The sequence below is a fragment of the Rhopalosiphum maidis genome, chromosome 2 (assembly GCF_003676215.2).
Source record: "Rhopalosiphum maidis isolate BTI-1 chromosome 2, ASM367621v3, whole genome shotgun sequence".
In the NCBI taxonomy this organism is placed as follows: Eukaryota; Metazoa; Arthropoda; class Insecta; order Hemiptera; family Aphididae; genus Rhopalosiphum; species Rhopalosiphum maidis.
This window is the reverse complement of record NC_040878.1, coordinates 14,631,645-14,652,258: the sequence shown is the minus strand read 5'-3', so window position 1 is coordinate 14,652,258 and position 20,614 is coordinate 14,631,645. Positions and strand designations below refer to the sequence as shown.

Sequence of the window (20,614 nt, the reverse complement as noted above, 5' to 3'; positions counted from 1 at the left end):
AAAAAAAACAACATGAAAAATTGTAATACATAAAAAAACTCAATAAAGAGTCGACATATTTTAAAAATTTTACTTAAAATACAAAATGAATATTAGTTCGCTAGTTACACCAAAAAATGCAAAATCGATTTCGTTAGTAGGTAATTAGATTTTTGTAAAAATTCCTGTTTCTCCTAATTTTTTTTTGGGGGGGGGGCTTCCTCTTTATTGTATGAAAAACCACAAATTACTGACATTAGGAACAAAATTGATTTTTTTAAGTCCTGAAAATAAAAAATCCTACGAAAAAAGAACATGGAATCATGCTGAATTCTAATAATAGAGCATTTTAAATTCTAAAATTAAAAAACCTTCAAGATTAATTTGAACAAAGTTTTATTGGTGATAAGGCTTTGTATAAAAATCAATAGGGTTGAGTTATTATTTTATCCTGTTATTGAGGGACGTCATTTTAACTTTTTAAAAGGTTATGCTAATAACAAAGGCCAAAAAAATTTCCAGCAGGCCATTATATTATAATATACTATAGTTATTACAAAAAAAAAATTTTCTTGCAAAACTCAACAATTTAATTCTTCATCAATATAATGATTTAATATAATATCATTATTGTATAATATATACTTAATAATTCTAGGCGCGGATCCAGAGTAATTATTAGACGGAGGGGGGCATTCGGCCATTATATATTGTACAATAATTCTATTGTTATATTATAATTATTACTATCGATTATATATACAATATATATATTTATTATCATATAATTATTATTTTAATTTTATTATATACATAATCAATGCTATTACTATAAATTTTTCTTTAAATTTTAATGGAATTAACTTACAACTAAAAATTAATACAAAAAAACTAGGTAGGTGCATTGAAAAGAACACTCTTTATAGTTTATTTAAGAACAATTAGTAAAAAATATTTAAAATCTATTGAATATTAATAAGCCAACAATAATTATAAAGTAAAATCTTATTTTCTTTTTGTTTATAAAAAATATTTGACATTTGTTAAACTTTTATTTATTGATTCGAAATATTCAATGTTTGTTTGAAGAGATTTTCATTGTAAATGTTATTTATACAACTATCTCTGCATTAATAAATTATTATTACAATATGTACCAGTACCACTATGTGAAAAAAGTTGAATAAAATACATCTATTATTTATAATATGGTGTGGGTCTCACACTTAATCACTAATTATTCAAAGAGATACAGGCGTAAAATAATGATGAAAAAAATTGGTTTGCCCGGCAATACATACGTATTGTATACGAGTCGAGAACTCAATAATTTTACTAAATTATAATTTATAATATGTATTCAACAACAAGATATATTTAATTTTAAATCACACCATTTTATTAAGCACATACTTAGGATTATGAAAAAAAAAATTCTGATACTTCGGCATCCGTAGCGTCGTCAGTCGGCACAATTGGAAATTACAGAATTATAAATAAAACTATCCGCTAAACAATGTATTTATTACTATTTAATGTAAATAAAAACTAAATATAAGATCCTAAACTATAAAAAAATTTAATTTTTTTCATCGTTTGACATATTAATGAAGTAAATTGATTTTTTTCGTGATTTGGGGGGATGCATCGCTCCCATGCCCCCCTTGTATCCGCGCCTGACTTAAACACTAATTATTCAATGAGATACAGGCGTTTGAAAATATGTGTGTGACGTCATAAAGCTGAAGTCGGAACAGTGGCGTATGTTTTACGTGAAAAAGTGTAGATTAACACAGCGATTTCAATCTTTAAATATAATATTTTTAAATTTATTTTTATGTAACCTTAAATATTTTTTTCGTGTTTATGACACTGGTGTGATTATAATTTTGAAATAAATACTTTCTAGTTTCTTTTATAGTAGACAAAACTATAATAGTCAATTTTGTAAAATTTGGTTTGTGCGGCAATACAACACGAGTCGCAAACTCAATAATTTTACTAAATTATAATTTATAATATGTATGCAACAACAAGGAATATTTGATTTTAAATCACACCATCGTCTTAAGCACATAAATATACTTAGGATTATAAAATTCTGAAATACTAATCATTTTAAGTTATTAAAATCATTGTATAAATCAAACTACTTTTACATAAAACATAAACGGCTGCTCAGTCGTCGGCTCTATGACATCACGCGGTTATTCATCAACTCTCATTATCTCCTTGAATAATCATCTTTTTAACTTCAGATTTTTACCAAAACCTTTTTCATTGTGTTAACTACAACAATTCACTAATAAACTTAAAATAAAAGAGTAAATTTACCTATTATCAAATTTAAAGGTAAAAATATTATCTAGGGCATTTCTTAGGCTTTTATTAATATCTTAATTTTTAAGTGAGTTATGGTTATGTAAAATTAAAACTTTTATATGCTCGTAACCCGCTTAAAAATTAAAATACCAATAAAAGCATATGAGAGGCTCTAGATAACATTATTACCTTTAAGTTTGATAATAGGTAAATTGACAATAATATTAAAGCTAACATCACAAAATGTGTTTTACTGAACAAAAATTTGGTATGATTTACATTAGTAAGACAGAGACAACACATGGGGGTACAACGTCCTCTTAATAGGGACATGATAATTGTCTGTTTCCGTTTGTGGAGGTTTCGTTGTGGAGAGGTTTTATTGCATATATAACAACCACATGGATACTTATTTATTATGTATATTATATTATTAGATTATTTTTATTTAAATAGTTATTTAATTTTAATCAATTTATTTTAGGAACAAAGCAAAACTGAATCAGCAAATAAATTTTGATTACTGGTTGAACCATATATAGCGCATGTAAAAAAAGAAGTTCTCAAAGTAAGAATATACTAACAATTTTTTTTTTTTTAATTATTTAATTTGAATGTAACTTTTCAGTGGTTAGATGACCTAGTTAAATTGTATAGCCCTAGTAAAAAATTGTGTGAAATACCACCCTTGGGTGAACACCATGCAAAGAATTGGGCTAGAGAAGAGCTAGAAATGCAAAAACACCAGTCATAATGTTCTCTACGTCCGTCTAAAAAACTTAAATTTGCTGAACGTATACCCCTTGATGTTGTAGAATTAGTGGAAGAAGCTAATGTTGCTATGTAAGTTGAATTTTAAATGTTTAATTGTAAGTATGTATAAAGAATATAGAAGCTTACATTTTGTACAAAATTATTTAAATAAATATATGAAAAATATTATTTATTGTACATAAGAGTATTGTATTCAAATTCCAAACTGCAACGATTATTGTTTATAGAAAACTACGATATATTATTAAATATTATGTTTTTTTAACGCTCACCAATAGTGCTAAGTCATTAAGGCACTAATTTTAATATATTAGTAATTATAACTTTGTAAATCAAATCTTGATAAGTATTTCAATTTACTAAATATAGCAAAAATAAATAAAAATTATTTCAAGTTTTAAAATTTATATTCTTACAGTCGAAATTTAAGTCCAAAATTATCTCTGTTATATAACAAAAGTGTTTAAATAATTATACTTAAAAGTTATCAAGTTAGTATTATAGTATTAACTTAATTAATGCTTAATCACAAAATTTTAAATGTAATGTGTATAAAATCAAGTTAGCTATTTTCTTCTTTTACACTAACATTAGTTAATGTATAAAATAAAATTAAATTAAAAGCAATAAAACTTTTTTATTCTCTTTTATTTATGAATTGTTATTTTAAAAATCTTTTATATCAAATTATAGTTTTCTCACATACACTCATAAAATAATATTATTTAATTATTATAGACATGATGGCAATGTTTACACATCAGTTTATCAAAGAGTTATCACAGCTCTTTTGGATCATTCAAATTTGTCTAAAGAGTATTCTGAAGATATGTTTGCAGAATATGAAGGTGAATTATTTACATAAATACTCACTCATAAAAATAATTTATAATAATTTTTTTAATTAATTTTAAGATGACGAAAAACCACAAGAAATGAGCAATGTTTGTAAAGAATTTTATGCAGAACAAAGTGTCAAGAAACAATTGAATAAATTGGGACTCATTGCTCATTGGTCGTAATTCTAAATTGGTACCGACACTTCCTTCTATAGCTGATGAGGTATTTATCATATGTAAACATATTACCTTAGGAAAATGATGAAGAAAATAGAAGAATTAGTCAAGTGTGATAATGCATTAGCTCAAGAAAAAAAAACATTTGACTCATTTATTGGGAAGTTGCCGTAAAGATTATCAACAAATTATAAAAAATAAAATCAAAAAAGTAAACAATGAGGTATGTTGAATGTTTGTACCAAATATATAGATATTAAATAATGGCTATTTGTTTTGTTTTAGATTTAAAATTTTAAAACACAGCAAAAAGAAAAAAAAATGCTTAAATGTCTGAAGAAAATGATGAACTGCATTTTTTATTAAACCAACGTAGCAATTTTCTGGGACAATTGCAGTCAGTAGCATCTGAATCCAATAATTTGAACTTAAGCCAATCTGTTTCAGATGATTCAGAATCTAGTGATGAAGACTGTGAACCATCTAATGTAGATATTAAGACTGAACCATCTGAAAATGATACTAGTGTAAAAATGAACAACCTAATAAATGATGAATGTCAGGCTGAAGAACGTATTGAAATTAATATTAAACATACAATTATCGATGAGAAAATGGATTTTGAAGAAGCTAATGACAATATTAAGGGTGTAGAATATCTTGAGAATGTTATTAACAAAGAAGTTCATTCTGAAGAAAGAGAAATGATTTCACACAAAGAAAATTAAATAGAAAAGGCAAAATTAACCAAGAGGACCTAACAGAATTACAAACAAATGTTAAGGTCAATCCACTTGTTCAGATTAAAGAAGAAGAAAGTGGTTGTTCAGAGAAATTTACTATTGAACGACGACATAGGAATGTCTGATTTTTAAATTAAGTTTAAAGTTTGATAACATTAAAAAATTGTTGCAATAAGTCACCCCATTTTACGGTACATTCAAATTATTTTTAATAATGATTAATAACCAAGATTTTGTACAAAGTTTCATGAATACTGTGTGTAATGTATGTAATTTTGTCCTAAGTTGAAATGAAATTGTCTGTAAAAAAGAAGTTTGTTTATATATTGTTTAGATGTTTTTATTGCAGTATGAACTATTTATGATGGGACAAAATTATATATTAAAAACTAATAATAATAATATCAGTTATTTTGTTGTAATTTAAAAATTTTAAACTAATATACATTTTTTTCAGTGGGTACATGAAACTTTTTAAATACATTATCACATTTCATACATACTATAATATTTTTAAATGCGATATTTTCGACAAAAATGAATTAACCTGCAATACTAGACATTAGTAATGTATAATAGTAAAATAATTTACCCTATCTTTTTAGATGTTTTAAATCATTAACCTGTGACAATATAAATTTTTATTTTTCAAGTAGTAACCTTTATTTTTCATTCGTTTTAAATTATTCAACAGATATGTTTTTAAAACATTTTAAGTATTTAAATAAATTTTCTAACTAATATTTTTTAGTTATCTAATTTTCTGTATTAAAGATAATAAATATATAAAGCTGGGTACATCAATTTTAAAGCACGTCTTGACGGAAGAACTAACTTGGAAATTTTAAGAATGAAATTGCAAACTCTTATTAACTATAGAAAATTATTTTAAGCAGGTTTGGAGTTTCTGGGTTAACACCGAAGAAGGCTTTCATGAAATTTGTAAGTAGGAACCTGCATTTTCTTTATCTAGTCAGTTCTTGCATACTACTTGCTAACACTGAGCTTAATTTTCAAAATATTTAAACATATACATAGGTTAAGAGGACGTAGTATGCCTGCATCTTTTTAAAACTGCACATTTTAAGATAATCATAACTTACTTAAAAATAATAATATTAATAAAAGGTTACGTAGTGCCCTGGATAATAGTCTACTTTTAAATTTTATAATAGGCCAGTTCACTCTAATATCAAAACTAACAGTACAATATTGAAACTGGTGAACGAAAATTTGGTATGTTGTGGTGTAAGACGGAGGCAACACATGCGTGAACTACATCCTCTTAAGGGCTAACTTCACGAACACACAATAAAATGTAATAAATGTTATGATCTTATAGAATCTTAGTGTAGAAGAATAGTAAACAAAATATCGGGAAAAAATCGTTCGTAATATCATGAAAGGTTGTAGATCAAATATTGATAGATACATAGGTATTATAGGTAACAGAAATGTAAATGAATTAAAATAAAAAAAAAAAAAAAAAAATGATTATGAGTAAAATAGCTTAAACCTCTACAGAATTTAGAAGCGATACAATGAAAAATTAGTAAAATCTAATTAATAATTGAACTGCTCAAGAAAATAAAATAATAATAAAATTAAAGAACCTTTATATATTATTGAAAAATCGCTAATTATTTCGAGAAAACAAAAATGAAATAATTATAAATATACAAGTAATAATGTGATGTATGCGGTTTAAATAATTATAATAGGTATAAATAATATATTTTAAAAAAGAAGCAATAATTATTCAATGCTAACTATGTGATACTATAGGATACACAAAACTAAAAATGTTGAAATTATTTTATATTTTAAAATTAAAACGGTAGTGTTAAGAGTAATACAATTAACTAATTTAAAATAATTAAATAAATTATAAAAGTACCTTTGGAGGAAGAACAAGCGTTAAAGAAGTTAAAACCAAATTACGCCATTACCCAAATACATTTTCAAAACCTAAGTTTTAATCATGAAGGTTTTGGTCATTTGAGTAAAAAAATTATAAAAACCTAAAAAATACTTCAAATATAATGATGAAAAAAGAAGTTAGAAACAATGAAGATTCATTTATATTATAGCGGAAATAAAAACATGGGTGATATGAAAGTAAATTCTATATTAATGGTAAAAAAAATACATTTTTTTTAATTGATACAGGCGTGGATTTAAATATTAAATTATCAGTCGTGGAGAAACCACCCTCAACGCTGAAAAGTATTTTTAATGCTTTAAATGAAAATAACATAAAAAAAAAAATTTTAAATAACAGTATATACATTGTGAAATCAATACATTTATCGTTTCGATGAAGATCTAAAAGGTGGTCTTACTAGTCTTCAAACCAATATTATATTTACTGATCACATATCACATACTGATGTACACATATAGGTATAGATATAATTATTTTTTCAAAAATTATATGTATTTCTGACTTCGGAATTATTAACAGACATTAGACATCTCGGCTGAGAAAGGGCTGTACAAGATTGAAGATATTGCCAAAATTCATTTAAAAATATATATTGGCTTACGAATTATAGAATATAGATTACTCTACTGAGTACTGACACAGAATAAAGTACTGAACTACTGACTGTTGACTGTTTTACAGTTTACCATAAATAGCTCCGGAATTTTTATTTTTATAACGTTGGTATTCTGCATATTTTTTTATATTTTTTGAACCGTAGACCTTATACAGTGTCTATGTTTTAAACCAATATTTTTTTTCACAGATTCGACGATTGAAATTTGCGAATTTGTGATACGCTGAAAAGTTGACAATTCTGTTGTTCTGATAAGGTGATAACAGTTATTTATTTGAAAAAGTGTGGAATTATTACCGAAAAGTAAAGCTCTCTGAACAACGATCATTTTATTCATTATTGTTTTCTGTAACTTAGGATCAATCATATTGAATTAATGGGATACGTGTTAATTTTCTGCTTGGTAAATTAAAAACGAAAATGGAGCAGGTGCAACAAATATTGCAAGAACTTGAAGACGCTGGCAGAATAATGCTTGTGAGCTATGCTTTTATATAATAAAATATTTAGTCTGTTTAAAGTTAGTTTAAAAAAAAAATATATGTATATATATTTCATTGTATTTATAGGCGTCGCCTTCACTCGTGACTAATGACCAGCGTAGTGCTGCTGAAGCAGTATTTATGAGTTTCCGCAAGACTAACATGCCTTATTCAATATGTCGATATATTCTCGGTAAATTTGTGTTTATATTAATTGATCCAATATAAATTCATAAGTATTGCATAATTCCCATGGATAAATTACCTTGTTCAATAAATATTGTTAAAATATAGTTATTAATACTACATATTAATATTACAAATAATTGAGATCCTGCAATTCCTTATAAATAAATTGTTATTTGACTTAAAATTTAATTAATTTTAAATGTTTTATGAGATCACATTTTTTTAGATCTTTTATACTTACTATATTATAATGTTTTGATAATATTAATTATTTATATATATTTGTAGATTGTAGTAAAGTAGATTTTGTTTTATTTGAGACTGCTGGAACATTAAGAGATGCACTCATACGAGATTGGATTTTGTTATCTCAAGATCAAAAGAATGAACTTAGACAATATTTATTCCAATTCATTATGCGTGATGGTAACATGGCTCCATTTGTTAGAGAACGAATTCTACAGGTAATGAATATAATGTAAATATATATAATCATATGATTATTATATCATTTGTTTTTCCATATTTTATTTTATGTTATTATATATTCATCTAGTAACAAATAAGATTGAAATTAATTATGAGTGTTTTTTGAGGAAAGAATTAGTTAAAGTTTAATGAGCAAGAAAACATAGTATTTATACTTTATTTATCTAATATTTTTGGAAAAAAAGTTTTTATCACAAGTTAGTTTTTTTTTCAAATATTACCACTGCATATTATATTTAGCATTTATTTTGATAATATTTCCAAATTGAAATAAATAATTAAATAGAATATATCAATTACATATTTTAAATAATGTTTGTGCATATCATATAAATTTGCATTATTAGTCCATTACATGCCTCTGTGTTGTTAATTTAAATTAAAGCAATTTCTATATGTGGGTTCTTATATATTTTATAAAGTCATTGCTGCTCAAAAAACTAGAACCTAAGTTACAGTGATAAAAAAGGAGAAAACAAGAAATTCTCAAAAATTTGGTGTCATAACCGCTTATATTATTTCCATCTTATAAACGTGCAACATGGAAAATTTTGTATTTTTAATTTCAATATTGGAGTTATTTTAATAAGCTTATTATCAAACCTAAGGTAAAAATATAATTTGTGTTGTACATCATTTTTTTTTTTTTAAACAGAATTATGAACATTTTTAAATAGTAGTATTTTATATGTTTATAACTCTTATTAAAATTTAAACATTGTAAGAAAATGGCTTAAAAACACAGATAATGTTCTTACTTTTAAGTTTGATAATATGATAATTCACTTTAATACTAAAACTAACAATATAAAATTCAAAATTGGTCTTGATAAAAATAAATATTTAATATAAATTAGCTATGTTGTACATTTGTTAGATGTAGATAATAAATGTAGGAATGTCCTCTCAGTGCTGGTATATAATAATGTATAAAATTACAATTTGAAGAACAAGTGTAAGTGCTAGATTGTACTTATTAAACATTTGGCAGGTTTAATAATATACTTAAGTAGTTTCTTTTACATTTAATAGGTGATTGCAATTATGATTAAAAGAGGAAGTGTTGAAGACGGTGGTCAAGAAAGAAGTAATATTTTAGATGAAGTGGAAAAGTTAATTTTCAATGGTGATCTAAAAAAGGTAAATTTTAAGTTTTTTAAACCTATTATGTATCTATTATATCTTTAAAAAACAAATGTATTATAGTAATTATGTAAGTAAATAATATTATAACTCATATTATTTTTACTTTTTTTGACTTCTGACTAGTTATTTAAAAAATATTTTGAGCTATGTATAAAAATACAAAAAAAAAAAAAATCAGCGATATTTTTATAATTTTTTATAATCAAGTGCCCCCCTTGCTCCCCCACAATTACGCCACTGGTATGATGTATTTTGTATTACCTTTATTGTTGAACACATTGTAAGTATGTTTATTCATGTATTTATTTATATTTCATTTATAGCAAATTTTGGGATGCTCTATAATTTTGGCATTAATGCAAGAATATTCTACCACAGTTAAATCTACTGACGTGGGTTTAACTTGGGAATCCCATTATTCTGCAAAAAAAGAATTTGAGGTAAAAGTTAACTATTTATTAAATTGATTATTTGTTTAACTTGTTAAATTGTTTAATTCATTTATATTTATGTTATAGGCTAGAGATTTAAGACGTATTTTTATATTCAGTACTCGTGCCTTGCATGAAATACAAAATCTTCCTCAGCCATTATCACCTGATATTTTGACCGTTCTTAAGCATTTACTGAATATTTGTGAATCTGTTTTAGTATGGGGATTCATTTCTTCTAATAATATCCTTTTTACAATCAGCCTATTACATAGCCTAAGTATTTTGGTTTTTAATTATATACATTTTTTTTTTATTTCCACACCTCAAAGTAATATGATCTTAATTCTCAAATCTTAATTTGATTTGGATTATTTCAAATTATTTGAACATAAATTGTATTTGTTAGTGTATAATTAGTCATAATTAATTTTTTCAAAGCCACAAGAAAAACTTTATAAACCGTCATTATCAAAAGAAGTTAATTTGAACAAATGTGAAATTTATTTTAAATCTTGTTCTTGGTAAATATTATTATTGTGTTTGCTAAAGATAATTGTTCATTTTAATTTCATAGGTATGTACTACATAGTACATAGTATGTATAATTTGTAATTTGGTATAGTAGAATATAATTCTAAAAAAACATTTTTAAAATTTAAAATTTTTCTAAATTGATAGTATACTCTGATTATTAAAATAAATATTTATAATTTTCCTTAATTAAAAAATACTGCCCAAATATTTGATTGGAATGTTTGAGGGAATATACAATTCTGAAAATAGCCCTATTTTAAAGCTTGGATCAGATTGGAAAGATATCATAACAAATCCTAGTACTGTTGATTTATATTTTCATGTAAGTAATATGGTTATTAATTAATAATTATATAAGTGTAACAAAAATAGCTGATAAATGTAACTATGGTTATCCATTTTAAGGAAAGTCTGGATTAAACAAAATAACAAAAAAAAAAACCGTGTAGGTATTATAGATTTAAGAATATGTATTATAATTTATAATATACTAGATAAATACATAGTATTAGGAAAATAAAGGAAAACGCTAATGGCAAAATTTAATTGGTATTTTATCGCGATGACATGCAGAAAATTTGTGAAACTTGTTATAACTTGTATTTTATAATAAAATAAATATGAAAACAGCTTTTATCAGCTGTCCGGATTAATGAGGTTCTACTGTATTAACTTGTTTTTATCAATTTTTGATGTATAATTAAAAATTATCATAAAATATCTAAATTAAAATTAAAAATATTGACAAAGTCGATTAGTTAGATATTTATTTGATTAATTAATTTTGTTAGTTTTTTTTTTTATGCTATTTTTATTATATAATACCTACAATTACTTTATAACTTTTTTTATGTTAATTAATTATTTATAATATCAGATTTATTGGATGGTCAGAGATAACCCTCAATTTTCACACCATTGTTTGAATTGTCTTGTACAATTATCTTCAATTAATGGTAATATATGGACTGATACAAATGTACGAATGAAATATATGACAAATTATTTAGAAAATTTTATCAAACTAGTATCTACGTAAGTGAATATTTATGTGTTTTCATTTTTGTTTTTTTTTTTACATTGATCTGATATATTACTTTAATTTCAGAGTTAAAATTTTAGATCGTGAATCAATAGGAATTTCTACCATTATAAAAAGAATAATAAGTGGATATACTCCATCAGGATTTATTCAATTTCCTCCAGATCTAGTAAAAAGTTTTTTGGAAAATACAACTCATCTTACATGTCAGTTTGCTGAAGGAGCTGCTACTGAAGAAAATGTAATTTTTATAATTTTATAATGATAAACAAATTTATTATTATTATTATTATACTGTCTTCTAGTTATCTCAAGATGATCAAATGTTTTTTGAAGCATTTAATAATATTTTACGTCCCTGGGTGTCTATTATTGCAAATAGTAACCAGTCTTTTCCAGAACAATTATGTAAAAGTGCATCCATACAAATTTTAAACACATACATAAAATGTCATATTTCACCACCAAATGGTACAAAAACTCCTGACAATGAGTTTAATGAAAATGAAGAGGATGATCGAGTTGTTAACAAAGAACAACTCCAATATATAGGAATATTTGGAAGACTTGTAAGTATGCAGTATTTTAGAAGTATTCAACAAATTAATGGTATTAGTAAAATCTGGTAAATCTTCAGTATATTAACTTAATAAATAATATATAAACAGTATCATTTATGGGGTCTTTTAGGGGTTGATTGTGGCAAATAATTTGTTATTAAATAATACTTGAAAATGTATTTTAATAATGTAAATATCCCTCTACACTTTATTGCCTACACAAAATGCATTTGTGTTAAATTGTATTGACTACCTAATGCTAACATCTAGCATAACGCGAGTAAATAAACAATATTTTTTGTTTTCTGATTTAGTGTATAGATGATATTTCCAATATATAAATTTTACATATATCAACTTAAATACTAATTTTTAGTAATAATAATGAATAGTGCTCGGAAGTTGATGACCTTAAAAACATTTAAAAATGACCTAAAAAAATTACAAATATTTGTTTTAAATAATTAAAAATATTTTGTTTTAAATTGTATTCTATTTTACTATAAAATTCTATATACATTTATCAAAGCTTACAAATTACTCAAAATATGACTTAAAAATTACAAAAAACACCCTTGAAAACTAAGTAAAAAATTTTCGGCAATTCAATAATATTACAAAAAAATAATAAAATTTAGGTATAATAATATTCACTGCAACGTGACAACGACAACTATAATCAGTGAGATAAAATCGTGTAGGTACTAATCTTAGTCTGGTAATTTAAAAGTTCTAAGTAAGTTATTGGGATGATGATAAGAAGTGAACTAATGTGAAATCAGTAAAAATGACTAAAAATGTCAAAAAATTACTTAAAAAGTAATAAACACCAAAAAATGCAAAATAAAAATTTGTTGCTCAGATTTACATGCTAATGAAACATATTTGTGGCAAGGAGAGCATCGTCTAAAAAGTTAGAAATAGACTTAAAACTTTCTTTACGATAATACTCATTTACAAAAAAAACATATAACGACGATTACATTAGTGGTTCCCAAGATCATTGGCATCAAAGATTCTTATTTTCATATTTAAATAGATTATGTAGATTAATGTAAATGTAATTGTAATTTTTTCATATTCTAAATATTTTATTTTAGATTCCAGAACATTCTTTATCGTTACTAGTTACTTTAATTGAAGGCCAAATAAAAGAAATGAGAACAATAATTGAACATGTGCACAGTAGTGGAAGTTGTCAGTGGCCAGAGTCTTTTCAACAGAAAATTGACGCTGTTAATGAAGATATTCATTGGATGTTTCTTATTGCTGGTGATTTTTTAATAAGTTTGATTTCTGTAGTCAATTCATAAATTATTTTAAATGATTTTTTTAGGACATATACTCACAGTGGATAGTGAAGGTGAACCTAGCATGATTCCTTCAGAAATAATGCATCATAGTATTGAGCAGAGTAAAAATGTTAATTTAGATTTAACAATGAAATTTCTTACTAACCAAATGTTAGTTATGGATGTACCTGGTTCAGCAGAAGCTGTAGATGATGTTATCAAGTAAATTAATTAACATAATTTGTTTTGTTATTTTATCATAAAAATAATTTAAAAAATGTATGCATATATGTTTTTTTAGGTTAGTTTCTATTGCATTTCATTTATGTGAATTAGAAAAAAAGTTAATAGAAGCTAAAATGGAAAGTCTTTGTAGTCCATTGTTAAGTGGTACTATAGTATGGTTCTTGCGTGAATTTTCTCAAGCATACTTGATGCCAAATGAGACTTACTACAATGATGTAAACTATAATTAATTATTAATATATATTATATTTTGTTTTATTTTAATAATAAAATATAATTTTTAGCTTAGTATGACATTATTGCAAGTATTTGGTCAACATACAGAAGCTGCTAATTGGGTTTTAAATTACTTGCTAAATAAAGTTGAACATAATATCAAATCACCTCTGTATGTTGATGTGAGTCTTATTGGAGATACAGTTGGATTATTAATATCTATGGTAGATATTAGACACAAGTATGTCTTATAGTTTGTAATTGTTTTAATTTGTCATACATGCCTATGGCTAATATGAACAACATTTTAATTAACAATAAAATATTGAATTATTCATTATATTAATTATGATTGGAATAAATTAATAAATTATACAACCTTAGCAAATACATATAGATATTAATATCTATTTAAAAATACATTTTTGAATAAGTTATAATGGTTAAAAATAATCAAAATAATTTTAAATTAAAACATGCTTATATTTATAAAAAATCTATCTGAATGTACAGGAAATATTCTTTTTTTATAAAATATATTAGGCGTGCCCAACCTTTTTCAACTTGCGGATCACACTTGAAATTTATATTTATACTGTGGGCCGTAAAGAAAAACAAGCGCAAATTTCACGCTAATATGTTTCTATAAATATTCTAGAATCCAATACATTTTTTATATTAAAATTAAATTTGTAGGAAATTTTTTAGTATATTAAAATAAAATTCTTTATAAATTATAATTTTTATTTTTTTTACACCTAGGTTTAAATAGTCCTAGACAAATTTCTAATTTTTATAAAATATTCTTGGGCTGGTTGGAATACTTCCGCGGGCCGTGTGTTGGGCACGCCTGAAATAGGTGCGTAATTGTAGAAATACAGAATATCTTGCTTCCTATTTTATGTGTAATATATTGAGAGAACAAATGTTGGTGTGGTGTGGCCCGTTAAGCATAAAAATGTTATTTATTTGACTGTTATATTAGCCAGTTGAAATAATAGTTAGATATTTTAAATATTTTAAATTTACTATAATAAATTTTTTTTGGCAACATTTAATAAATTGGTGAAATTTTATTTCAATAAAAAAAAAAAAAAAAATAACAATTCTTAAAAAATTTATAGAGCTGAAATTGTTATCAATTGTGAAGGGTTTTGGAAATTATTTGAACTGCAAGATCACATGCGCGAAGATCAATTAGTTCCAGAAGTAAAAGAAGGATTGTATAAAGCATTTTCTTTAGCTGCAGATGCCTTTATTGCAAATGATAAACAAAAAGATTATTGTACTCGTGTAAGTAGATTTTATTTTAAGTAAAACGGTCTACTAAAAAAAATTATAGAGTTCAAACACTATTTTTTTTTTGAAATCTGGATTATATATAGAGTTGTTTAACATATCAATTTATTATTAAATATAAATAAGTAAAGATAAATAATAATAAGCAAACATTAGAAATTAGATAATTTTCTATACAATATAAAAATGATAAATTTAGTTATTTTTGTTCATCGGACTTTTAGGAAAGATATTGAATATTTTTAAGGTTGGCTCTTATTCAGTTATGATTAGACTATATTTTGAGAATTTTAATTTAGATATTTTATGTTTAGTACATTTTTAAATGGACATTATTTTTTGGAAGGAAAGGGTTAGTGGGTTATAAATGTTGATCATGGTATTTTGTCAATTATGTTTTAGATTACATTGATACTAATATTATACAATACAATAATAAGGTTTTCTTTTAACTAGGTGATAACTCCAACATTAGAAAAATTTAGGAGGATATTAAGTAATGACAATTTTAGAAAAACTTATGATAATGATGCTGTAAGATTAGAAATTATGGATATATTGCATAAATGTATTGGTATGGCCAGTGGAGCAGTTATTAATACCACACCAACTATTTTTGCTGTTTTACATCCAATTCTAAATGAGTTTTCAGCTTTAATTGGAGTATATCATAATTATCAAATTATTGTTCACCTAATCATTCAACTTTTTGTTGAATTTTCCAAGAAAATGTTGTGTTTTCTTAGAGTGGTAAGAATAAAATGAATATAATTGTATTTAATATTTTAAAGCAACTTTAATTATATATATATTTATAATTTTTTTTAAATTAATTAACTTAAAATTAAAAATAGTATATTTGTACAAATTAAATTGAAAGGTTAATAATTATGATTAGCTTAGATCAAGTTTTTGATTTTTAAAAATAATTGTTCAGAATAATAAACAAACATAACTAACAATATTTTAAATATGTATAATGTATAATATATTATAATTGAATTAAATTTTTGTTTTCTATAGGAAGAAAGTGATAAGTTTTACATGTCTTGTTATCAAATGGTGGATATGTATGCTCGCTACAACATTAATCGCGTTTCTTTAGATTCTGATGCTGAAGATCAATGTTATCAAGATCTTTATGTATTTTTAGAACTTCTAACCCATGTTATGTCGAAAGAGGTTTTAGATCTTAGCTCTGATGGTAATATACAATAATAAACATTATTTAATTATTTTAATTTAATATTTTAACTGATTCATAATCATACTTGAATGTAAAAATAGGAAAAACTACTACTGGAAAAACAGCTGGGGATGTTTGTGTTTATGGGCTTCAAGTAATTTTACCATTGATGACCATAGATCTCTTGAAATTTCCTGCACTTTGCTTACAATACTATAAAGTAAGTAACTTTTTTTTTAAATTTTAAATGTTCTTAACAGTGTGAAAATTAAACTGCAATGTTAGGTTAGATTTTTGTTTGATGTTAATTAAATACCATTTTTTTTTACCGAATAGTTTAATTTTATATACTTAGTTTACACATTTTAACTATTCTCCAACATAAAAATAATGAAGGTTTAAGTTGGTAATTCTATTATGAAATTTAACTGAAATAAATCATGTTTTTATAATTATTCAAAATGTAACTTAATTTGTCAAATTAAAATTTTAAAACATAAACAATAAAGATAATATATATACTTATATCTCAATTTTGTATTCTACTATTGTTTAAATACTTGAGAAACTACTATAATGTATTATATAATTAAGTATATATAATAATAAATTAATAAATAGTAACAATTGTATATTTAACTTTTAGTATGCTGGATATATGTGTGAAATGGTTCCATTGAAATTATGTATTGAAAATGTTAATATTTTTAAAGGAGTCTTGACTACAATTGAATTAGGTTTGACTATGTTTGGCCATGAAATTACTCCAATGTGCACAGATTTTTTACAATCAGCTGCTTCGTTTTTATATAGACATGAAAACTGTGCAATGCATGAAGCATATAATCTGTTGAAGCCATTTTTAAAAGTAAGATATAATGTCTTCTGTGTATAACCTTTATTTTATTATATTTCATCAATGATTCATTTTATAGTTTTTGATGAAACTTATATTATCCTGTCAAATAAATTCTGATGCACTCTCAAGTACTGGTCATGCACTATATACATTAATATGTTGTTATCCGGTAAGAATACTTATTACTTTTTATGATTTAAATAAACATTTCTTATTGATTAGGCTTCTTAATAAGAAGATGTTATACCTGCGAGTATTTTCTCCGTCCTACTTATGCATAATATAATATCTATGTATGTCCAGCAGTTTCAATTTTGTATGTCTATCTTAAATGTTGGTATCAGTTGACCTACTATTAAATTCAAAGTTAAGAACATTATTCATGTTTTCTCATTAATTTTTTTTTACAATTTTTATTTTTAATTAAATTATAAACATTTTTAAATATTAATACTTTATACACTCATAACTTGTTTTAATACCTAATTAAAATACCGTAAAAATTTAATGAGAGAACAGAAATAATGCTATCATCTTAAAGTTTGATAATATAACATTTTACTCTAAAATTTAAGCTATACACACAATATTGGAATTATTAAACGTGTATTTCGTATGCGTTAGTAAGTCAGAGACTAAACTTGTGGGTACAAAAACCTCTTAAAATGAGCCACAAAGTGGGATATAGTGCGTTAAGTTTTCAATTATTCTTCATTATCAAAAGAATTATCTATTGGCTATAACATTATAAATTATTATACTCTGTCCAGTGGGAGAACAAATTAATTTTGTGTATCTCCAGTTGATACCCTGCCAACCTAAGACCTAACCTTACTAGAATGTTCATGGAGATGCACAGAAGAATCAATTTTTATTGGGCCACTACTATCTTGTTGGACAGAGTATTTATTACATTATTGTATTACATTTATAATAAATTATCACGATTCCACAAATTGATTTAATCGATAATGTGGTATGTGGTTTATATGTTAATTATAAATATTGGCTGATTAATACCTATCATATTATTTGTTTGTTAATTTGTTTGCTATTAATACTATTTAATAATTATTAATATATAGTACATACAATTTATATAATAATACAATTTTAACATTTTTGTTTCAATTTGTTTTGTCTTTGGTCATTTTGTGTGGATTAATCGCGGTGTTATGTTCTCTAACCTCTTTATTTGTGGAAGATTGAGAGTTGAGTTAACAGTAGAAAGGCAGAAAAGGTAGAAACAAGTTTAATGCATTTAGAATTTTATCATAGTGAGGCAAAGAATATATTATTTTTACAATGTTTGGGAACTGCTGATCTATTATTTAATTGTTTTTTCTAATTGAAAAAGTGCTCTTTAAAAAAATAAAATCGACACCAGTTTAGAAGCAATGTAACTAGTAAAATTTTTGGCAAACTTTACCTAGATTGTTTTTGAAATATGTAATATTTTATTATTACTTTCAAAAGTATTTTAATTTTCAATAAAATGTTTTAAATTTTCTAAAAAATATAAGAGAAATATGATAATTGTTTTAATGTTTAAAAATATATATACAGATTATAAATTATAATATCAATGTATGAATGAAATTAAGTAAAGCATGTAGGTAACTCTTGTCTTATCATACCTCAAATCCTGCATTACAGGAAGAAGAACATTTCTATCAACGTCTAGTTCCTCTTTTGAATATTTTTAAGAGCTCTCGTGTATCTCTTGGTGGGCGTCTTAGTTATTTGATATTTTCTCTTTTCATAAACTTCCATTAAAATTAGAATTTTTATTTTATCATTATTTTTGTTCTTCATTTTCAGGAGGAATTTCAACAAATATCAATGCAACTGATCAATGATCAAGCTGATGCATCGGTCATAGATAGATTACATAATGCTTTTACCTTGTTAACAGCCGGGATTGACTTCAATGGTACACATGCAATGAAATGTCGTTTTAAAAATAATTTTGATAGTTTCACAACAAATATACGAGGGTTCCTATTTATTAAATAATACAAATAGAGAAATAAATAAAAATGTATATTAGTTTGTTTTAATATTTTAAGGATATTTTTAAAATGAAACTTAAAAACTGAATTATATTGTAAAATATGTGAAATAAATTAAAAGTTGTTATTCCTATAATAACACATTTTAACAAATGATTTTGTTTGTATTTTAATTTTAAAACATATTTTTATAATTGGTTATGCTATAACACTGTTAATATTGTTATTGTTTTATAAAAAGCATAAACAAAAATAAATCTTATTAATTAATTTTTTTTACTAACATATTTGTTCATAATGTTAATATTAAAATAAGATTCTTATTTTTTAATAGTTTTTTACTAGTATAACAATTTTTTTTTTTTTTTTGATAAACAATATAACTTTTACTTTATATCAAATATTTTTTTTTTGTGAATTTTGTTAAATTATTATCTGATTGATTAGTGTATAGACCAGGGGTGGTGAACCTTTATGGGGTCAAATGCCAAATTTTCCCAATTAAAGTTTTGAAAATTTTTCACGTGCCCAAAAGAAATTGAATTTTTTAAGTTTAAAAATAAAATTACTGATGTATCATATATTATTTTATTAAGTAAGCACACCTTTTTTTTGTAATAATTTTGAAAATGTATATAATTTGTTTCTTTGAATTTCTTATAACAGTTATAATCAAAACATAATAAATAGCAATATTTTTAATAGTTTAAATTTTTTCACATGTCATTGAAATTTGGTCAGCGTGCCACCTTTGGCACGCGTGCCATAGGTTTGCCACCCCTGGTATAGACAAATAGTATCATATAGACTAGAATTTCTCAACCTTTTTGTAATACTGAGTGCTGACCCACAAATTTACTGTTTGTTGGGTATGCGACCTCCACTAAAAAAAAAAAATTGTCTAGGTTTTTTTACATATATTTTTATTAATATAGTTACCTAATTAGTTTACAAACACTATGAGTTATAAGTCGCAACCCATAGGTTGGGAAACACTGATATAGTCTGTCCACACCCATTCATGTTCCTTGGTGTGCAATTATATTTTGTTTGGTTTAGGGCATTAGTCTATTTACATTCATACTTCTACATTTTATAGTTATATTTAATATGTTAGTTGTGAATAGATTAGATTTGTGCTATAGTAGTATATATAAACAATATTTAGTGGCTAATAACCATGTCTATAAATACAACCATTAGATTCTAGATGTCTAGAGTATTACATTGAGT

The 20,614-nt window shown here is 24.4% G+C and overlaps 1 protein-coding gene and 1 pseudogene across 2 annotated transcripts; both read left to right on the top strand.

The window, feature by feature from the left end:
• Positions 1-2,632: 2,632 nt before the first annotated feature.
• Positions 2,633-5,020, top strand: LOC113550956 (annotated as a pseudogene).
• A 2,538-nt stretch (positions 5,021-7,558) lies between these two features.
• LOC113551829 (exportin-4-like) lies at positions 7,559-19,477 on the top strand. Of its 2 annotated transcripts, XM_026954348.1 has the most exons (22): positions 7,559-7,651; positions 7,753-7,872; positions 7,965-8,070; positions 8,355-8,530; positions 9,588-9,695; positions 10,025-10,141; positions 10,220-10,376; positions 10,867-10,991; positions 11,547-11,704; positions 11,778-11,952; positions 12,017-12,280; positions 13,372-13,543; positions 13,608-13,785; positions 13,865-14,024; positions 14,094-14,266; positions 15,150-15,318; positions 15,781-16,074; positions 16,348-16,528; positions 16,612-16,730; positions 17,157-17,378; positions 17,446-17,538; positions 19,191-19,385. In XM_026954348.1, exons 2-22 carry the CDS (start codon positions 7,816-7,818, stop codon positions 19,383-19,385), a joined length of 3,399 nt encoding a protein of 1,132 aa, XP_026810149.1. In that variant the 5' UTR covers positions 7,559-7,651; positions 7,753-7,815. The 2 variants fall into 2 exon arrangements, with proteins under 2 accessions (XP_026810149.1, XP_026810151.1); XM_026954350.1 differs by lacking the exon at positions 7,559-7,651 and having other exon boundaries at positions 7,816-7,872; positions 19,191-19,477.
• The last annotated feature ends 1,137 nt before the right edge of the window (positions 19,478-20,614 follow it).